This window comes from Polyodon spathula, chromosome 9 (genome assembly GCF_017654505.1).
Source record: "Polyodon spathula isolate WHYD16114869_AA chromosome 9, ASM1765450v1, whole genome shotgun sequence".
In the NCBI taxonomy this organism is placed as follows: domain Eukaryota; kingdom Metazoa; phylum Chordata; class Actinopteri; order Acipenseriformes; family Polyodontidae; genus Polyodon; species Polyodon spathula.
Window position 1 is genome coordinate 21,804,534 of NC_054542.1, and position 23,058 is coordinate 21,827,591.

Here is a 23,058-nt window from a genome sequence, read left to right on the forward strand (position 1 = left end):
AGACTACCAAGTATAACTTCCTCCCTTCTATTTTTAGACCTGCTGTGTACCTGTCTATCTACTAACAGACATACATTCTGCAAACATTCTGAATCAGCTGGAGCTATATCTAAGACTTTGGGAACGTATATTGCAATAACACAGGCTGTTATAATTGTGGGCAGGTCCCTTCATTAGTTGGAAATGAGAACAACTCTGTCTTGGTTTTCTTTTCCCTGCAACCACTTACACAGCACAGTTTTTTTTTTTGTTTGTTTTTTTGTTTTTTAATTGAATGCAACATTAATCATAATAATACATAAAAATACAACATGCCAAGGAAACATGTACAATGTGAAAGATTACTACACAAAATGAAACCAGGTACAAGTTCCTTCCTTATTGAAAATTACGGACCATGTTTGTCACACAGACTAGTGTGTTTCCATGCAAGGTAATATAGCTTACACAATGCTTCACTGGGCATGCGCCGGTCCATATGAAAGTACACGTGGAAGTCAAGTTTTTGGGTCAGAAGAGATTCTCCAGAAGAATGATTTTGGACACTGGCAGTGCGGCATTATGCGAATGTTTGGACGCATACAGATTATTGTACAATGAATAAATGCATTCAGGACACCAAGGTGGGATAGTTTATGTTTTATTTTTTTATGTAGTGCTGATATACCCTTTAACCCTAACTCTGCATTCCCTCCCACCCCCATTACAAGCAGTGGAAGGAGCAAGGCAACACAAACAACCACAGACAGCCATCATGAGTTAAGATAAACAACATACAACTCTCAGCAATATTGATTTTTATAGAAGGCCATGTGACCTTCTTTTGACCAATGAAACACTTGGATCATAATCAACAATATATGCACAATACAGGATCCTACAGCATTACTATTAGCAATGTATTTCATTCTGTAGCATCCAATCCATATCTAATAAGTCAGCTTGTTCCCAGCAAGATTCAAATTCTTCTGCTGGCTCAGCTCAAAGTGGTTTTGCGAACACAACAGGCCTGTGCAGATTTGCTAATAATATTGTCTACTAGTTTTATATTCTTTAAACACATTACAGTCATCACAATATTTATTGCAGTTGCACAAATGTTCAGTTTGTATCATCCCGTTTCCAGTAGCTGTGACAGTCTTTTGCTCTCAGTGAGTCTGTCAAAACCAATACAGGTGTGGGTGAGTCTTTAAAAGCCTGATACCTGCAAAAAACTTAAATCTTTTTAGCTGGGCTCCCAATGTACATTCTCATTCCCATCATCACTGGGAAAACTTCAAATAAGTTAAGCTGATTCTATCAAAGAGCCACCCATCTCTGCCACATACACCTTTCACTCAAAAAAGGTGCTAGCACCTTGTACAAGGGAAGACAGGTTTTAAGGTCACACTGTGACACAAGCTATTTAAGCACTTAAAAATAGGAAGAGTGCGAAGTATTCATTTATTGGTAGATTGTAAACATGTGAACATCGATTTACCAGAGTCCCATCTATTCCTCTTAGAACGCACATCAGCGAAGGAGTCACTTGCAACGATAGTTGCACTGGTGTTAATTTGATGTGTGGTCATTTTCTTTTTTTTTACTCAGTAAAAAATGTCAAATTCTAAATTTAGGAGGAGAAAGGTCAACGTTGAAGCAAGAAAGTTCCAAGAACAGTGGACTGAAAATTATTTCTTTGTTGAATATCAAGGTGAAGTCGTGTGCTTCATTTGTCAGGAAACGGTTGCTGTTTTTAAAGAGCACAACCTGCGAAAACATTTTTGTACCAAACATGAAAGTATCTAACAGAAGTACAGTGGCCTGTAGCGGAGTGAAAGGGGGAGCAGAGGGGGTGGTAGTCCCCCTGGCCCCAAATATGAAGGTTGGCGGGCCCTTCAAGTGGGGCACAGCACATACTCGTACATTTCAATTAAGTTTCTATTAATAAAGGTTGTAAACAAACTTAAACAAGAAAAAAGATAAACGGTTGCAATTTACTGTACAAAATTCAAGTTTATTGTGAAACTACACTACAATCACTCCTTCATCTGTGACTTTACAACATTGTCCTCGCTTGAAACAAACTTGTTGTTTACATTATGTATCACATGCACCGCCCACTGTGGAACCCTTTTGTCGCACTTCCTCTACATATGTCAGAAGATCACGTGACTACAACCATTAAAAATGATCCAGGTTAAAAGATGTAAATCTGATGCCTAAAAGCGCTGACAGAAGAAGCAAAAAAGTTCTACAACCTCCTCGTGTACTCCACTCACTCAAAAATCAAAGACACCACCGGCTGACGATGAAGGGCTTGATGTCAGCAATATGTTTCCAGCCGAGGCCCAGGCTTCAACGAGTGGATCTGCTGCAATGGTTTCTGAACGAGCCTCATCCTCAGCCTCTTTGGAAGATACCCCTGCTCCTGTAAGTGATTCAGATACCTCTGATACTGACTGTGAGAACACATTGCACTTGCACGATAGTAAATCAGATGAGGAGGACGTGGTATTTGAACTTAATACACAGGAACCGTATCCGACAGACCCCTACCTTTTTAAAGATCAGCCTCTGACGCCTGCCACAGTGCGTGCTCTTATCAAATTTGGCCCATGCCAGCCTGGCCTTAAAGATAGCTATTCAGCCTTTCCTTATGACAGTGATCATCGACGATTTAATGTTTCTTGGTACAAGTGTCAGGCGAATGGCACTTGCAATGTAGACAGGCACTGGCTCATTTACTCGCCAAAGTCAGGCTGCCTAAATTGCTTCTTTTGCTGGCTTTTTGGTGACAGAAAAAGCATACACGATTCTGATAACGGGGCAGATCCTAATCTTGGATTTTCAAAATTTCGAAAGGGTACAGAAAAGATAGAAAAGCATGAACAATCTTTAATCCATCGCGAAGCTGAAAAAACTTTTCTCATGACACTGTAATTGCAGGACTGGTGAAAACCGAAAGAGAGCTTATATCGAAGAATCGTCAGATACTAAAAAGGCTTGTGGATGCTACGTTATTCTTAGCCAAGCAGGGTTTGGCATTTAGAGGCCACAGAGAATATACTGGATTGGGGGCTCCGGGAGCTAACAAGGACAATTTTCTTGCACTTTTAAAACTGCTGTTGAAATACACTCTCTCTTGAACCAGCATTTAAAGGTTTCCAACCGAAACCTAACGTATCTAAGCCACCACACAGAGAATGAGTTAATATCATGTTTTGCACAGGAAACTTTAAAAGTAAAACTGAAGAGGTCAAACTTTTTTCAGTTATTGTGGATTCTACTGTTGATATTGCCAGAGTAGACCAATTTTCTTTATCGTTGAGGTATGTTACTAAAACTGGACACAGCAGTGAACACTTCATAAAATTTGATGAGCTGACCAGCAGCTGTGCTGAGGCTTTTTATAACTTACTAGTAAACATACTCACTCACGAACTTGGACTTAATATTAACTTCATGCGTGGGCAAGCTTACGATTGAGCCAGCACAATGTCTGGCCACATTTCGGGGCTCCAAGCAGGAGTAAAGGAAGGTTGCAGCTCAAAGACAATGTACATTCACTGCTGTGGACACAACTTGAATTTGATTTTAATTGATGCAGTCTCCGCTTCCACCAGTGCTAAACTTTTTTGTGGGACTCTAGAAATGCTTTACTCATTTCTGCATCAAGTCTTCCAAGATGTAGAATTTTGGAAGAAGAGCAAGATAAAATGTTGAACGGTATTGTTCTTACTCTAAAAAGGTTTTCTGATACAAGGTGAGCATCAAGAAAACCTGCTACTGAGGCAGTGCTGCAAAGTATGCCCACAATTACTGAAGCTCTTCACAGAATTGTGAGCGGAGAGATCAAAGGGACCGCACCAAAATTAGCTGCTGAGGCTCAGGGTTTATTGACAACATTGGATACTTTTGAATTCAAGTTGATGTTAACTTTTTGGAACATTATCTTGAAAAAAACATTTGCCCTATCAGATTACCTTCAACAAGAATCAACTGACCTGAATACAGCCCTTGAGCTCATTAATACCTGTGTTACAGAGATAAAAAAAAAAAAAAAAAAAAAATTCATTCGCTCAAAAAAAGTCTTCAATGAGTTGGAGATATCTGCAAATGACTTAGCTATAGAGTGTAACACAACCACACCATACAAAGAGCACGTAAAAAGAGAAAACATTTTGATAAACTGGCTTCAGCAGAATCTATTACGGACAACAGACAGCATTTCAAAGTCGACACATTTTAATGAAGATAGACTTTCTGCTTTAGCACTTTTGTACATTGAAAGAGCAACAGCTGAAAACCTCGACTATGGGAAGGCTTGTATGAAACAACGAAAAATTATTCTGCATTTTTTTTTTTTTTGGAATATTTTTCTCTATGGATAATTATTTGTGAACAGTAAACTGAACTAATTTCGTATGCCTACGGTATGCCAGAGAGGGGAGTTGAGAACTGAAGAGCTGGAAAACGTCATCCAAAAGGCATCAACATACTTGATGCTGGAAAACCTCATCCAAAAAGCATGAACATACTTGATGCTGTGAACCTTGTTCACAGTACTGTCGCACCTTTGGAGAAAATAATTTAAGATGATTAAGGGAATGAATGCTGAAATATAGGCAGCCGATGTATAAAGAATTCAACATTGATGCTGATGAAGATTACAGAAAGCACCACAAAACCAGACACTTACCACGCCGTTTAGATGATCATACTGAGACCCAGGCAGTGGTGTCTTTATCAGAATTCTACAGGAATGAATTTAATGCTGTATTGAACATACTGGTTGTTCAGTACAACGAAAACTTGAAAGATCAGATCCTTGTGTTTTGGCTGCTGAGTTGGATAAATTCAGGTCAACCTGTTCATTTCAAAATGTTCAACCTGAAACAATTCAGCAAACATTTCAGCTCTGAGCCAGCTGCTTTTAACAGCTCCTGTAACTGTTGCCAAGGATGAAGGACATTCAGTAAGCTTGAGTTGATAAACAAAAAAAAAAAAAGGTTCCATCGTTCTACAGTGACAGATGACAGATTGGACAGTCTAATCTTACTGGCTTGCCAGGCAGATCTGACTGACAGCATTGATCTAAGCCAAATCGTCACAAACTCTGAAAGGGAGGCGTGTTTTAGTGTAAAATAGCTGCAATATCCCACAGTCATTTAAAGGGTACGTAGGGGGTTACCTCAAAGTATAGTGTTCTACATTAACAAGTGTTGCTACAACTGTTTAAGAATGTACTCATAATTTTATTTTCATTGCTAACATTTTGACCACTTTTTACACTTATTTCATTTAAGTACATCACTGTCTTTCACAAGTCTTTCCAAGAAGATGTCTCACGTACCTAATAAGTCTTCTTCCAGTCACAAACTTTAAAATTATTTTGTTGAGACAAAGTATGTTCACTCACCCCCAACTCCTGGGTCTTAGCTACACCCCTGAGTATAAGTCAGAACACAGCCAAACAGCCTATCAAATCGACTGGTCAGCCAAAAAGCGCGAGCTGCAACCCTCATTGGTTATAATGTGCTTACAACTCATGCAGCTAAACTTTCTCCATCTTGTCAACCCACTTAAGCTCATTTTATTTCTGAATGTGATTTTATAATTAATATCACACAGAACTTTTTGTATGAAAGCACTACTGTGTTCCGTAATGACATCACTGTTAAAATTAACGTTTGATAGATAAAGATAAGATTTAAAACTAAGTATATTATCTACAACAAATATTCTGGCATTGCTACATTTCTTATTTTCTTTTATATTGAATTTGAATGTTACAAAGCAAAAGCTACTTATTTGCACTGTACAAAACCAAACAGGTCCTGCAAATTTAGAACCTCAGGTATTCAAAATTCTCTAAAGTATCTTAGTCAGAAAAAAAACCCTGTTAACTAAACTTGCATTTAAATAAACAACATGTTATAATGTCCTCATATATTTTTTCTTCTGTTATAAAAACTTTAGTGGCACACGGGCAACTGCCTCTGTGATTTTTTTATGGCTGGCTATGGCCCTGTACCGTATACAACAATGTCCTCTTACCCGCCCCCAAGACAGTCCAGAAATAAATCTCAATAACGGCACAGGTGTTGTTGTCCATCAAATCAACAGTGCGAAGATCACTCTTGAAATCAGGACTTAAAGGATGTGTTGAAGTAAGAATACCTCTGTTAAGTGGAACCAGATTAAAAGGCTAAAACATGCACAAGAACACAGAAATTGGACTATGGAACAATGGTCAAATGTGCTTTGGACTGCTGATTTGATGGACAACAACACCTGTGCCTTCTACCAGTTCTGTTGTCAATTCAACACTTGTCTTCTTTCTATTCTTTAAGGATATTATCTTCAAGTATTGCTCATCCTTGTTAGACAGCTTTTTGAGTCCTCCTGGGTTTTTCAATTACAGATGATGTTTCTCTCTACATGTTGATTATGCTTCAGATACCACACCTTGAAAATCAACTGATGTGAGTTATTTCACTCAATGTTTTTCCTTCCATTTGTAAGCACATTATCCTGGGTATGCCAAGAATGCCATAGCCCAACTGATACAATATTAATGGCGTATTAATCACACTTAAAGACTATAGTTCTTAAGTTCTGACCTACAAGAATTCAAACTGGATGCTCATTAGTATGCATTACCTGAATAATCAAGATATAGTTCTTATCATAAAAACTAATAGGGCTTCCCGTATCCCGAATAGTTTCTTACCGCAAAGACTATATTCTTTACCGCAAAAACTATAGTTCTTGAACATAAAAACTATATTTTTTTTATCAAAATGTTATGAATATAGTTTTCAAAAGGTTCATAACGTATACTATTTATAAACGTACTGATATTTTCTTAATATGGTAATTAATTTTTTTTTAATTAAAAAACCGAAAAAAGCATATAGTACTAGATTTGAATGGCACTTCCGTGGTTATATTAATGGAAGTTGTTTAAACTTATCGTGAAGGCACCAAAAATTACCTTCAACAAACCGCGTACGGGTTCGTTCGCGTCACCGGCGACGAACGGGTCAAAAATGGCGTATGGACTCTTTATTTGATATAGCCGCCCTGTCAGAATATTTAGTAAGTTAGAAATAAACTATATCGCGGGTAGTCTTATTTAACAGCGTTCCGTAATAGTATTGTCATTAATAACATGTTATACAAAAATCTTTTAAAATCGTACAATATGTTTACAGGGTAAAAATTTTACGTTAATGTTATGTTATTTTTCTAATGATATAATTCTAAAGAAACTATCTCAGTTTTTTTTTTCAGAAGCAACACAAAATTTTTGTCCGTTGTCAGAAACATGCAGGGAATGTCTTTGGGGCCCTAATATTAAACCCCTACTTTTTTATACCTTACGACAGTAAAAAATCTTGGAATCCTGTCATTCGCAGTAGTTATCCCTAGCGTCACCAAACCATTTATACTTCCTCGGTTAAGTAATACGCATGACCATAAATTATGCGTACTGGAATTTTAGCTGGGAATCTGGAATGTCCTTCTGCCATCCCGACGGTTATAGCCGCATTGCACCAGTTAGATGAACAATTTTGGACCGTCTTAACAAAACAAGACGCAGTCCTATTTGTGTATAGAACCTTATGGTCTTTTGTCGTGACCAGATTAGGTTAGCACTGCAATACTTCCGTCTGTAGTCAGAGAGCATGCATCAGGTACCTTTCTTTCGCAGAATCAAATCGCTAAAAAAAGCGTCTTAGTTTAGCGATATTCAATAAAATGAAAAAAGACACATTATTACTTTTTTATTCAAAAGTGACGAAAAAAATTTTTTTTACAGGTTGCCTTGTCAATGATCCAACTGACTGTACCTAACAAAATAAAGTCCCAGATTTCCTTTTCCCTCAGACATGTTGATGTCACTACAAGAACATCTGAATTTGTGTTGTTTAATTGATTTTTTGATCCCAATAGCATTACCTCTGTTTTATCAGTTTAACAATAAATAGTTTTTTGACATCCATTGCTTAATGTCAGCCAGACAGATAGTAAGGATATTTGCGATTGAGGTGTCACCTGGTTTAAGGGATAAATATAATTGGGTATCATCTGCATAGCAATGAAAATTGACATCATGTCTACGGATAACATCACCCAAAGGCAGCATGTAGAGGGAGAACAAAATTGGCCCAAGAACAGTGCAAAGGCTGCCTCGTTTCAGGTGCATGTGTTATGCAAATGGTATTTGTGTAATAATATATGCCTTTCAATGATTATTTTCTCTATTTTGTAGAATCCAGTAACACAATAAATTTGGCAATGTGGCACATCCCAACAATCACAAAAATAACTTGGAGGTGCCATTACAGTACATGCTGTATGTTGGTGTGTTATACTTTTACATTTTATGTGAATTGCAAAATCCAATTGTGAGGAAACATGTTTATAACTTTGTTTAAATTAGTGAGATTATCATAATCTGGGGATTAAGAGGTGTCTGCCTCACTTACATTTGTACTTAAACACTAATCCAATTGGTAGCATAAGTTTTAGAACTGTGTCTATATGGAGGAAATTGTCTGTCTGTTTATCAGTCCAATCAATGTCATGAAAAAGTTTAACTGTAACACATGGACGGCCTCTATATGTTACACTGACACGTTTTCATGATACTGTCAGCTCTAGTTTTGTATTTACAGATTTGGTGAGGATGCATGTCACTAACATGCTCATTTAAATAAGTGCATTTCTGTTTTTTTAGGATCTTTTTGGCATCAGTATGATCATCCCTTTACTAAGCCATCATGTCAAGTCCCTTGGAGCAAGTCCATCAATAGCAGGAACAGTAGGTCTGTATTACTAGTGTATAGTTCCCATTACAAACCATACTTCTGAAGTTAAAATGTGATGTTTGTGTTCTTTTTTGTAATACTACTACTATTGTTATTATGCCCTGTAAACTATACGAGGGCCCTATTCATGTGTTTAACAATACTCCCACTGTTAACTTTCCATCCCCAGGGAAGTTATAAATACAATTATGTTTCCTAAATAAAGAGTCATTTAAAACATGTACTGTATTAACATGCCACAGAGCTAGGTTTTTTATTTTATTTTTCTGGGTGGAGGAATACATTTTCTGAGACAGTGCACCTTCTGATATCTCTGTCCCTGATCATGATATGTAGTCACTGCACCCCCTACAATCCATGTCCAGACAGTCTGTTATCTTCAATTTGTCTAAAAAAATTTAATATATATAATACATATATATATATATATATAATATATATATATATATATATCTTCCTACAGTATGAGATACTAAGGGTGTCTTTTAAGCAAGTCATTTTATGATCACCCTTTTTTCATTTGATGCAAACAGAAAAATACGGGCACTTTTAAAGTAAGAAAAATAACACTACGTTATGCAGCTTACAATAAAGGTTTGCATTATTGTATCACTTAAGCAAAAAAAAAAAAAAAAAAAAAAATGTAATTTTTTTATTATTACATTTCAAGTTCCATATATGGCATCCTTCAACTTTTTTAATACACCAGCAATGTAAATCTTATACAGTATTTGCAAACTGTTAGACTTACGTTCATTGTTACTATACAAGTAAAAAAAAAAAAAAAAGCCTCGCTTCGCCCGGGGTTGCCCGCCGCTCCGCATCACAGCCGGAAGTACTGTGGCTGGAACCCCACGAAGGGGAGCTGCCGGCCACGAAGAAGGGGGAGGAGGTCTGGAGACCGCCAACCCCAGCAGCAGTTTCGCTGCCGGAGGAGGGGGAGGAGGTCTGGAGACCGCCAACCCCAGCAGCAGTTTCTCCGCCGGAGATCGTGGGGGAGGTCCGGAGACCTGCTCCCTCTGCAGTTTCTTCCCTGCAGGAAGAACGGTGGTTGAAGCCCCACCAAGGGGAGCTGCCGGCGCCGAAGGAGGGGGAAGGTCAGGAGACCACACCCCAAGCAGCCTTTCCGCTGCTAGGACTACCCTGGCAGGAGAATGCTACCCTGCTGACAGCATTACGACCTGTGGGCCCCTGGAAGCCTCTGGTCCTGGCCAAGGACTTTGGGCGGGACTTTTGGGCTTTTAAGGGGGGAGGTGGCCATTGAGGCCATGTGTGCTTTGCACAGGAGGGGGTATATGTAACAAAGTGCCCGCCCCTGTGTATTATCTGTTATGTGTTGCGTGTGGTGTGTTTAAATGTTGGTGTATAGACATTGGTACACGGGATATAAACGGGTCTGTGTAACACGAGTGTTTAAAAATGTATATGTGTATTTAGGCACGAGGATTGCACAGCACTTCACGTGCAAGTAAAATGTAGTAATATGTGAGCACGGGGAATTGCACTTTATTAATTCACGTGCTGGGATTCAAGTGAATAATTAATTGGTAATTGTATCCCAGCACAATAGTATATATAGATGCACGTTGTCACATACTGGCGGTTGGCTGTTCGGTGAGCGGAGAACGGGATTGGAGACGGAGGAAATAAGTATAGTCGTAGTAGTAATAATAATAACAAAGTATCTGCTCAGCGTGTTTGTCAGTGTCTGTCCGTGCACCGTTTTGTTAAGTTTAGTCTGTTTTTTTGTTTGTCTATTTATTTTGGCGTAGAGTGCCGGGTCCTGTGTTTTCGTGTTTGTTTAAACCTTTTATTTTGTAATAAACCGGCGCCAACAGGCGTCTTCATCATTTCATTTCATCCGTCCTGTGTTTTGTGTATTTCATTCCTTTTCCTGGTTCTGACGCCGCCCACTTCGGCCGTCTCTGTGACAAATGGGTTTTGATATTTTCATATTTATTCCTAGAAAATTGATCAAATGTTGTTTATATCGCTTGGAATGAAGTGATACTAGTTTAAGAGATTTAACCTGGCTGACATAAGAGGTTATTCCACTACTGTATACTGCACTGGAGAAGACAATTTTCATAAACTCGAGAGGATGGAAACTCACCACTCATCACTGACCCAGGGATCTCCAAAACTTCTTCCCATTGAGGGTCCAGGACTGAAGGTCCCAGAAGAAATGTTGGGGGTCCAAGTGAAAATGTTTGGGGTCCCAATAAAGTACAGTGTCGTAATGTTATGGTACACAAACATTATCTCTTAAGTCATTAAAGTTTTGACATTTTTTTAAAAATACCAATAAGAAACAAACACTAAAAGCCACAAAAAGAATGAAAAACAAAACTGCATAGCATTATTCTCTATATTATATCTAGCTATGGTAATTTAGAAAATAAACTACTGGTACCCAACATCATAACTACAATAAATTCTGCCAAGAATTAAAAATCAGTCAGTAGACCCGTAAACAGCAGTATCGCTACAGTAAAAGCAAAATAGACAGTGGAAAATGAACCTACACTGGCTACTACATGGCTGGACTTTGTTGTCTTTTGAACACCGTACTTAAAAAGACGTAACAAATTGGGAGAAAAAAAATAAGCTATTTGGTTCTCTCTGTTCTTTTGCCGGATCTCTTTAGGGGGCAAAAAAATCATTGAAACTTCTATGCCATTTATTTGTCAGCAGCCACTGATGTCTTTCAAATGCAAACATGCACAGGTGGCAACTCAGTACAGTGTTCAGTCCTTCAGTCCGCTTCGACCTAAGATGTATCTGGGGCCATGTTTTTAGTTTTCCAGAGCGTGAATTACAATGCAAAGTAAGAGCCTCCCAAAATTACGAAGATTGCACTTCACACAATGCAGCTGTATTGCCTTTCTTTTTAAATTTGCAGTGGGGCTGCCATAAATTCCAACCAATATACATAGATGGCTGTGACAGAGATCAAATGATTCTTGGTGTTAGATCTCCCTCCTGACCTGTGAGGGCACTATAAACAGAACAGAGTACCCTTAATCAAATGACATGACAATTTCTTCCTTAGGGTAGGTGGAAATCGGTCATTTAGGAAGGGGCCTAAACTATGGCACCCAAGTTCAATGACTTGGACGGGAGATGGCGTGGCATCCGAGGATTGGAGGAGCAGATGCGCTCTTTAACCTATGGGTCATGAGCGAGGGTATAAATATGGTGGCGTAGTGTAAGTGATCTGTTCCTTGGTAAATGGTTACTGTTTTAAACCTACAAGGAGTCTGTGTTGCCGTATTGTGAACCGTGAGTTTTTGTTTTGTGTCTGTTAGTGTTTGTTAACTGTCCAGAGCTGTAGCGAAAGCCAGCATAAACCCGGACAACACTTTCACCCCTGCATTTTCACAGAGAACTGTAAAATGCAGCACTTATTATCACCAAGAACTGTGTTTGTGTTTTGTGTTTAGTGTTGGTGTGTTAAACTCTACTTTTGGTTGCGTGTCAAACCCATGGGATTTTTACAAACTAAAGTGACACAAGCCGCTGTACTTACTTCCATCAATTATTATTTACAGGTGTTTGCCATAAGGCTCTGGACATTGACATAATTTTAATAAACACCCTTGCACCGGTTAATTATTGTGTGATTAATCCGCTCTGCACTGCACTCACCTGTAGTCACGCACCACTTTGCCACAGTGGCTTATGGATTTATTTTTATTTTTAACCAAAAACAGATAGCAAAATGTACATTGAAAGAGTTGTAAGTAATAAGCTGTGCCAAAATATCCCCCCAAATGAGGGTAAATGACTAATGGGGTTTAATTATTTTATTGCTTTTAATCTGTGCCGTCCAATTTTTATCCACTTGCCATATAATCATAAATTAGCAATTTATATGTGGTGTTCTAAATAAATGTACATTCTGCATGGCAAAGTGCACAATTTTAAATGAAGTTCACAAATTATACACAACATGGATATTCCCATTATTTTTTATTTCCATTTGTCTGCTGCTCGCTGGTGGGAGAGCAGTCTCCCTGTACACTAGGTTCCCATAACAGCGAATTATGCTTTCATTCATTTTTCTTGATCTCGTTAACATGCATTTTTATTAATGAGTTCCCCTTATCTAGTGGTTGAGACAGGAAGTGATGTAGGTGACCTGCGACAATTAAGCTTTTTAACGATAAATGCCTTCATTAACGACTGCATCGTATAAACAGGTTTATACATGAAGAACAATACTACCACTGGGTCACTCACAGTGGACTGACTAGACCTTATCATATATATTTTATTTTACCTATATGTATCCTTTATTCTCAATGGATCTTTTAAAACACACCTCTTAATAAATAATTTGCAAATGTTTCTAACAAACATGATTTTACAAAATTATACCATTACTACTCGTCATTTTAAAAAAAGCAAACCCACATGTCATTCTCCTTCAGTGATAAAGTGGCAGTATTTGAATGACAAGTTACTTCTATTGTGATGAGCAAGTCTGGGTTCCTGCAATCTTTTGAAATCAAGTCTGTGTCACCATTAAGTAGACCTGGATCTTAATTTCCTGGATTTCGTTAATAAAAGCATGAGGAATTATTCAGGTAACCTCAGTGAAAGAATTATCATGATGTCAGTGAACAGTTGTTGAAAGTATAAAGCTGATTATGTAGAGCCCAATAAATTACATTATCCTAAGCATAACCTACATTTTAAAGAACTAGTGCCATCAGCCTAGGATTTGCTTCTTGATGATTCATGAGTAGATTATCTTTCATGTTTTGATACTTTTGGACTGTACACACCAGCGGTATCCACATGTGCATTGAATGCTTTAAGGTTTGGAGATTTTATTGAAATGACTTTGTGTGTCCTAAAAGTATTATTTCTTCTTATTTTAAAGTCTCTTAAGTTTCTTAACCAATAATCAGGATATGTTGCTTTCTTTTTTAATTAGTTTATTAAATGAGTGTTAACCAATGATTTACATTCCAAAAACAATTTGCAGAAGACAGGCATATTGTAATTAATTAAATGTACAACCAGTTTACCCAAACCATCAGACAATCTTACCATCTCAGAGTAGGTTCTCAATGTTATTTTTTGATATCAAAAATAGATTCATATAAAAAATGCTGTGGGTAATATAAAAGTGCTAGGCAGACCTTTAATACATCATGGGGAGTTCTGGGGTATTAAGGTGTGCATTTTGTCCTCTATAGAAAGAGTCAGAATAGAAATGTCCAACAACAACAAAGCTTGAGAATTACTGTCATTGATACATTAACAAGTGTTTTCAAATACATATTATTTTGAATTCTTGTAAATTTATAATAGCCAAGTCAACAACAGATTGTCTGATGGAAGTGTGTTTCCTATACATTATCGATGTCTCTGGTGTTTTCAGATTGTCTGATGGAAGTGTGTTTCCTATACATTATCGATGTCTCTGGCATTTTCAGATTGTCTGATAGAAGTGTGTTTCCTATACATTATCGATGTCTTTGACATTTTCAGATTGTCTGATAGAAGTGTATTTCCTATGCATTGTCGATGTCTCTAGTGTTTTCAGACATTTTGCAAATGATGTACTGTACGTGGTACATGGTACAAGAGAAGAAATAGGCCTACAGACCGGATGTTGTCATCGGATTAGTATTAATTTTTGATCTCAAGCATTATATTTTTGATATCATCAATTCTATTTTTGTATATCAAAAACTATTTTGGATATACATAATTATATTCTTGATAACAAAAATGTTATTATTGATATTCAATGTAGAATTTTTTGATATCAGAAAGTGATAGTTAAATGCTTGCCATAATAAGTAGAACTTCATACCATCTCCCTTTAACTCTGTGTTAATTCTGATTGTGCTTGCCCTCAGTCATGATTTATTGATCCACTTGTTAACACTAAATACAATAAAAATAGAGTGAAATTTGTTTTTCAGAAAATAGAGCAGTCATATTAAGATCTGTCACTGCTGTATGAGTGCAGAAAAAATATGAAACAACATTTCTAAGAAACGTACAGTAGTTTATTTTTATGTATTGAAATCAATAAACAATTAATTATTTCTCCCCAAATTTCAGTGCACACATAGCTAGGGTTTACACAAGTAAATCTCGCCTGAGTCAGCAAGTGTCCAATTCAATACTTAATTGATGCAGGAAAATCAATAGCTCAGGGTAGTTCTGAAATCCAGGACAGGGTACAGGACAAGTAAAAATACTTCACCTACTTTGGCTGGGTCATATTATATCACTGTTTTCAGCTGGCTGAGCATGTTCCAGCGACTTTATGATTCCAAAGTTAGCAATTTAACTACAAGTACAAAAGGACTAATCCCTTGGACAAGTGTTTTTGTTCAAGTTCATATCCCATTACCTTGTCTCACCCAAGGAGGTCATTATCAGTAACAGCAGTGCATCACACAAGCTGACAATTATTCAGAAACTGAATGTGGAGACTGTTAATAAGTGAATTTGACTTACCCCTCCCCACCACCCAAACTGTCCGTGAGGGACGTTGACAGGGTTTTTTGTTGAAATTCCAACCCGGTGTAACACACCTACTCAACTGCCACATTCTCCAACACATACTGGAGTGGTCTAAAGAGGTATTCATCTGTGACTACTACAAGATACTATATATATATATATATATATATATATATATATATATATATATATATATATATATATATATATATATATGTGTGTGTGTGTGTGTTCTTATTGGTACTAGTTTCTGAAATGCTAAAAAATGTTGCAACAATATAGTAACCAACTGTTAGCAGTTTATTACAGTAAAGAGCAAAAGGTTCCAAAATCAAAGCCAGAAGTTTTAAGTTTGGTATGAAGTTGCAACAAGAAAATGTTGTGCAAAAATGACCATCAAAAATATGCTAAAATCTGGATGGCTTTCTGAACCTTAATAACATATTATTTTTAATCATGGGTTAGCAGTGTGGCCACTCACAGGATCATTGCATGCCACATTCGTATCAAGGTCCCTTACACACAAAAATGTATCACTGATCATGTTCTGTGTCTAGTCTAGCAAAAAATAATAATACAAACATACTTGGATCATTAATGATCTGTCTAAGACTTATGACCCCATCTACCTACCTAGACCACATTCTTCACTTTGCCCCTGTGCATTCCAAGGTGGTATCAGAGGTCACTGAGATGGTGTAAGGGTTTGAATTTACAACCCGCTACAGCTCAGGATCAGTCAGTACCAAATCTTTCTCACCCAGTTGTTATGGAAGGTCCACACCTCCTACTGTGCCCTGAAAGCTAGGAACTCAAGACACTTTGTGAGATTGCAATGATTCTAACTCTCAGCATCCCTACACTGGAATGTCTAGTCAGTGTGTTCTTGCTGTCTTCTTTTTTTTTTAAATCTTCAAAGATCTGAACCGTCTTCAGTTCTGTTTGATTGTGACCACAGTAATACATTAAGTTCCAGAATCTGACGTATACTGTAGGGCACTTAGATGAGGTTTTCTCCTGGATGGATTTTGTATTGCCTTACCTGTTTCCAGATGAGTGTCTGGTAGTCGGTATCTGGAGGTTTTCCTTTTTTGTGTGCATGTCTCGGAGGTGTCTCAAAGGTGGCAATATGCATAAAATTGAATAGTGAAATCCATCTGATTGCAATGATTCAACCAAACATCATGCATTTACTGTTGCACCAATACCTGCCTATAATCCTCTAGCTTCCCTAGGTCTATTTAAGACTATTGCCAGTTTAATTGGATAGTTGGTGCTATTCCATTTAAGTTTGTTTTTTATTTACAAAAATAGTGCAAACTTAGCATGGGGGAAAATGCTTTGTGATAATGCACTCCCAGAGATATTGAGTTTCATAATTAATAACTTTGGGTTTCTTATATATGATTATTTTGATGTGAAACACAACTTTTTTTTGTCTTGGTAAACAACAGAATTGTTTTTGTGAAGTGCAAATGGTATATTTGGTATAGTAGTGTTGAACCCATGTGGGTTTGGATGGCAACTCTTTTTTGTCTGGTATAATGTTTTGATTTAAAATGTTAATTCGTTCCTAATATAGGACTTTGTGCTCCTCAAACTGCGCCTGTGAGTCTCGGAAATAATTTAAGATCCACATTCCGTAGCAGTCTGAGTCATTCCAGGTTTTCCAGGAAGCCTTAATTTGAAGTTACCTGTACAAAAGGTATGTGGTGTGTGTTATTAAAGCTGAAGTGGCTTTTGCTTAACTTATACCTTAGGTTCAAGGTGGGCTGCTAGATACAAAGGCTGTTAAGTTTGTATATTTGATGAAAGTGCACCAGAGGGGGTAAATAGGAGAAGGTGGTGTGGTCCAGTGGTTAAAGAAACATGCTTGTAACCAGAAGGTCCCTGATTCAAATCCAGGCTCACTCACTGGGTGACCCTACGCAAGTCCCTTAACCTCCTTGTGCTCTGTTTTTCAGGTGAGATGTCTCAGTAAACTAATGATAATAATTATAAAATAGACTAAGTCAAGGAAGGGGAGAGACACTTAACTTTTCTTTTCAGAGGATATAGCTAATTTGCAGCAAGAAATCAACTGCTGATGAATGTACCACTAAATTAATTGATTTCATTTCACACCTTTTTTGCTTTATTATTTTCTACTTGCTAGGTGTTTGTATAACCGAGATAGATTGGGAGCATGTTTAACAAAATATGCAGTATGACAAGTTTGTATCTATCACCAGTTCAAATAAAATATGTTCAGTAGTTTAAAGGTGTGTTTGTTCAATTTATCTCACACATATTTTGTGTACCACTGGTGCTTTCATAGATACAGATATGTTTTGTGTTTAATGATTTTCAAACCAAACAACAGTGTTGCTTATTATACTACAGTGTCCAATAGTTCTGACAGTGGATTGTCCTCCTTTTTCTCAGGGCTGCTGGAGTGATGTTGTTGGAAGATGATACTCTTTGTTGGCATGCATCTTACTAAGTGCGCAGTTATGGCCTGCTTGGCCTCTCCACCAACATAGTGTTATTTATAGTGGCAAGAATTCCAGTGGGTAAGTGTCTGAGTGGAAAGAACACCCAATGACTACATCACAGTCATCTGCATGTTATATACTGTATGTGGCATCTAAAAGCTGTTGAGGCAACCTGTTAAAATTGGATTGGTGTTTTTAGGAGTTCCAACAGTATCTAAACAGCCTTTGTTTAGAGTACTGTATATTTACTATTGACATATTTCTGAAGCAGGTTTACAGTAGACATGCACAGTGGTGGAAGTTGCTCTAAGCCAGTAAGACTGCCATACTGCAGAAGACTTTCTTATTTGCTGGATTAAATAAAGTTCGACATTCATTAAACTGTTGTGGTATACCTTAAAACAGTAGAACAGTTTCATGCATAAAAAAGTATGCAACTCATTTTAATGTGGTATGTGTTGGAGGTGTTGAAATAGTTTATTCTTACAAAAATTGATTAAAACAAAAATATTTAAAACTATTTGAAATAATACCATATATAGGTATATTTGCGTATATATGAGGTATATTTGCAAATGGGTTGGACTTCTGATAATCATATTTAACTGAATTTAAAAACGAGTAGCTAATGTTTTCTAAAATAGTAATTACAGTCACTTTGCAAGTGTGGTTTTCTGTATCTGGTAAAAAAAAAAAAAAAAAAAAAAGTGTTATGATGTGGTTCTATAAGTGTGACTGTCATGTTAATTATAATGGAACTACATAACTTGGATACCATACAGTTCCTATTTGTGGCTCATAGCTGTCTTAATGCAAGACATTTTGCAGCTTATGGTGATTTCATAGTATACTGTTACTGGAGCCTTATTATCTGTTTAACATAATTGCTTATCTAAACATCCCCCTAGTAAACTAGTCAGGATAATTCAGTTTTAGTGGGATTTATAGTATAATAAACAAAACTATTGTAATTTACTGTTATATTTGTAAAAGCAATGCAATATTACATACTTTTACTACACCCCAAAGCTAGGGAGGCACATTTGTAGACAAGTGCATAGGCCCTCAGAGACAGATGGAAACATCTATAATACAATAATACATGGCCTAGTGAAATTGCATCTGTCAGGATACATCGAAACAATGATCGATAGATGACTTGACACATACAGCAGAATTGTTTTTGTGAAGTGCAAATGGTATATTTGGTATAGTAGTGTTGAACCCATGTGGGTTTGGATGGCAACTCTTTTTTGTCTGGTATAATGTTTTGATTTAAAATGTTAATTGGTTCCTAATATAGGACTTTGTGCTCCTCAAACTGCGCCTGTGAGTCTCGGAAATAATTTAAGATCCACATTCCGTAGCAGTCTGAGTCATTCCAGGTTTTCCAGTTACCTGTACAAAAGGTATGTGGTGTGTGTTATTAAAGCTGAAGTGGCTTTTGCTTAACTTATACCTTAGGTTCAAGGTGGACTGCCAGGTGCAAGGTGGGCTGCTAGATACAAAGGCTGTTAAGTTTGTATATTTGATGAAAGTGCACCAGAGGGTTCTATAAGTGTGACTGTCATGTTAATTATAATGGAACTACATAAGAGACAGATGGAAACATCTATAATACAATAATACATGGCCTAGTGAAATTGCATCTGTCAGGATACATCGAAACAATGATCGATAGATGACTTGACACATTTGATCATCAGTTCATGCAGAACTAACCAATTCCATATAAATTAGTTCCGGTCTTTTTATATTTGCAGGAATCTTCAAGCGTTCCCTTTCTTCTGAGCTCTTCTATCAGATCTGGTTTCTGAGAGTGAGCGCCCCCTGGTGATGGGACATTTCAATGCAGCTTCCAGTGTGGGGTTTATTCTCGGCCCAGTTGTGGGTGGCTACCTCACAGAACTCAAGGGGGGGTGCTACATATCCTCTTATTTGCAGTTCCATTCTTATTTTAAATGCAGGCACTGTGTGCACAGTAATGTACATACTGTAGGATTTATGTTAAGTGCTGAGTTTAGACAGTATGGGGTAGATTTTCAAAGGCGATGAAGGACTTTATATGGTTGTAACTCAGCTTTTTAGATGTTTGGACGGGGATCTAGTGGAACAGAGTTTTTCTAAAGCGTCTAAATTCCCACTTTCATATTCTTAGATGCCCTGCCCCGTCTATCAACGTCTAGTCGGGTTTTAGCTCATTACCATATTTATGTGTGATTTTCAAACATTTAGACTGCTAAACACAGTGGAAAGCTGAGCGTGGAAAGAGATGAATGTTGACGAGAGGGAGACTGGTGTGTTGTAATGTTTGTGAACATTATTTACATTTATCTTAAGCAAACAGAGTCAGAATCATGTATTTATTGCTGAAAAAGAAGGTTTATGTGTATGTAGTTATACATTAATTTATGTTCCCCAAATTTGCATTCACATTAGTTTTTGGAGTTTACCCAAAATTTCATTCATGTTTTTATTACAGGAAATAAATGTTGAAAAATCAGAACAGTACCATGTTGATAATGCGATCAATAAGCACGAAAAAGTCCTCGAGCAATAACAGACATTCAGAAGGTTTTACGTAAATTATCAAGCAATATTTGTGTATTGCTATGGGGTACAGCATACCAAAAAGTGAATCTGAAGGAAAATGACCAAAAACCAAGACCAAAGACCAAAGAGCATTCTACAGAAGTTAGAGATAAAGTGGGAAAGGGTATAAAATAATATCCAAGTGTTTGGATATCCCAGTGAGCACAGTTGGATCAATAATCAAGAAATGGAAGCTGCATCACACCACCCAGGCACTGCCAAGAAAAGGCCACCCCTCAAAAGTCAGCACTCAAACAAGAAGGAGACTTATGAGAGAAGCCACAGAGAGGCCAAAAATCACTTTGAAGGCGCTACAGAGTTCAGTGGCTGGGAGTGGAGTAATGGTGCACCAGTCATCCATATCAAGCGCTCTACACAACACTGGCCTATATGGGAGGGTGGTAAGAAAGAAGCCGTTACTCAAAAAGTACCATCTGAAAATACGTCTGGAGTTTGCCAGAAAGCATGACAGTGACCCAGCTGAGATGTGGGAAAAGCTTTTGTGGTCAGGTGAGACAAAGATAGAGCTTTTTGGCCACAACACAAAGCGCTATGTGTGGTGCAAACCTAACACTGCCCATGCCTCAAGACACACCATCCCTACGGTGAAGTATCTTGGTGGCAGCATCATGCTGTGGGGATGCTTCTCATCAGCAGGGACTGAGCATCTTGCTTCAATTGAAGGAAGAATGGATGGAGCAAAATACAGGAAAATATAGCAAAAGAATATGCTTCAGTCTGCTAAAAAACTGAAGCTTGGGAGGAAATTCACCTTTCAGCAGGACAATGATCCCAAGCACAAGGCCAAAGCAACATTGGAGTGGCTCAAGAACAAAAAGGTGAATGTCCTACAGTGGCCCAGTCAAAGTCCTGATCTCAATCCCATTGAGAATCTGTGGCAATATTTGGAAATTGCGGTCCACAAGCATCGTCCCACCAACCTGAACAACCTGGAGCAAATCTGCCAAGAAGAATGGGCCAAAATCACTCCGACACTATGTGCAAAGTTGGTACATACTTACCCCAAAAGACTTAAAGCTGTTAGCAAAAGGTGGCTCTACCAAATATTAATGTGTGGGGGTTGAATACTTATGCAAGCAAGATATTTCAGTTTTTTATTTTTCTTAAAAATATTTCCCAACATAAAACCAATGTCACCTTACAACAATTGATTTTGAGTTTAAGTGTTTTAAAATAAAATATCGAACAGAATGAAATTTCAATGTACCATTTGTAATTCAGTAATATGAGAGAATTGGTCAGGGGTCTGAATACTTTTGCAAGGCACTGTGTATATATATATATATATATATATATATATATATATATATATATATATATATATATATATATATATATTTAAAAGAACAAAAGTCATTTGACTGTACCGTTTTGAGTTTACTATTTCTAATACAATTTCTAATACCTTGGTCTTCATGGTGCCGCTTGCTTGGTGGTGCCCCTTGTTTAGTGGTGTTGCAGACTCTGGGGCCTTTCAGAACAGGTGTATATATACTGAGATCATGTGACAGATCATGTGACACTTAGATTGCACACAGGTGGACTTTATTTAACTAATTATGTGACTTCTGAAGGTAATTGGTTGCACCAGATCTTGTTTAGAGGCTTAATAGCAAAGGGAGTGAATATATATGCACACACCACTTTTCCGTTATTTATTTTTTAGAATTTTTTTAAACAAGTTATTTTTTTCATTTCACTTCACCAATATGGACTATTTTGTGTATGTCCATTACATGAAATCCAAATAAAAATAAATTTTAATTCCTGGTTGTAAGGCAACAAAATAGGAAAAATGCCAAGGGGGGTCAATACTTTCGCAAGCCACTGTATGAGAATTCTTTTAACATTTTATACTCCATTTCAGCCTGTGGCGGCTTGTGCTTTCAACTGGTCACAACATGCTCCAACTACACTGTTGTACTGCACCTTTTCCACCGGCACCTCTCAGACTATGGTTACCACGACAATGCCCTCATTGGGTGACTGTGGGGAGTGGTAAGTTGCCATGGCGACCAGGCAGCTTCATCAGACACTGCGAGCTCCGTGCATCAGTACTGCAATCTTCTGGCTTTCTGTTGCTGCCCTTTCACAACTTGTGAGGGCTCATTCAAGTTGTCGAATTGTGACATTTAAATACTGTGTTAACGAATTCATATACATGACTAAAACATGTATCTAATATATTCAAATCTTAAAGAATACGCAATTGTTGTTCTACATTGACAAGGATTTTAATCACAATAACCAAATATATTCTACCCGGCTTCACTCAAACCAATGATTTAATTCCAATCATAACCTCTAGAGGCAGTATAACACGACAAGTTCTATACAGTCTTTAAGCTGGTTTGCTATTACTGCCAAGATCGCACACTCCAGCTTTTCTAGCCATTCCTGCAGTTCATTGTCACTCCAAGGGATTCTCAGGTGTTCCCCTCCTGCCTCAACCTTTTGCCTACCTTTATCAACTGATATTCTTCAATTTCAACTCTTCCCCTCTTCAAGGACCTGGTCATGAAGCAACGCGATCAGTTGCTTTTTGAGATGCTCAGAATCTACCATCACAGTAACTTCCAGCTTTCCTGCATCAGGCGTCCATTCCTGCGACTTCTTCCTGTTCCCAGATTCATGTTTCCTCATCTGGCTCCGCTCCGCCA

General features: G+C 37.6%; 1 protein-coding gene across 1 annotated transcript; it reads left to right on the top strand.

The window, feature by feature from the left end:
• The first annotated feature begins 1,774 nt into the window (after positions 1 to 1,774).
• On the top strand, positions 1,775 to 19,824 carry mfsd9 (major facilitator superfamily domain containing 9). Its single transcript, XM_041259969.1, is given in 9 exon segments — positions 1,775 to 1,864; positions 2,275 to 2,571; positions 8,729 to 8,820; positions 9,490 to 9,532; positions 17,736 to 17,797; positions 17,799 to 17,869; positions 18,151 to 18,174; positions 19,578 to 19,722; positions 19,724 to 19,824. Coding segments are annotated over 9 exon segments (885 nt in total). The 3' UTR covers positions 19,785 to 19,824.
• Positions 19,825 to 23,058: the final 3,234 nt, after the last annotated feature.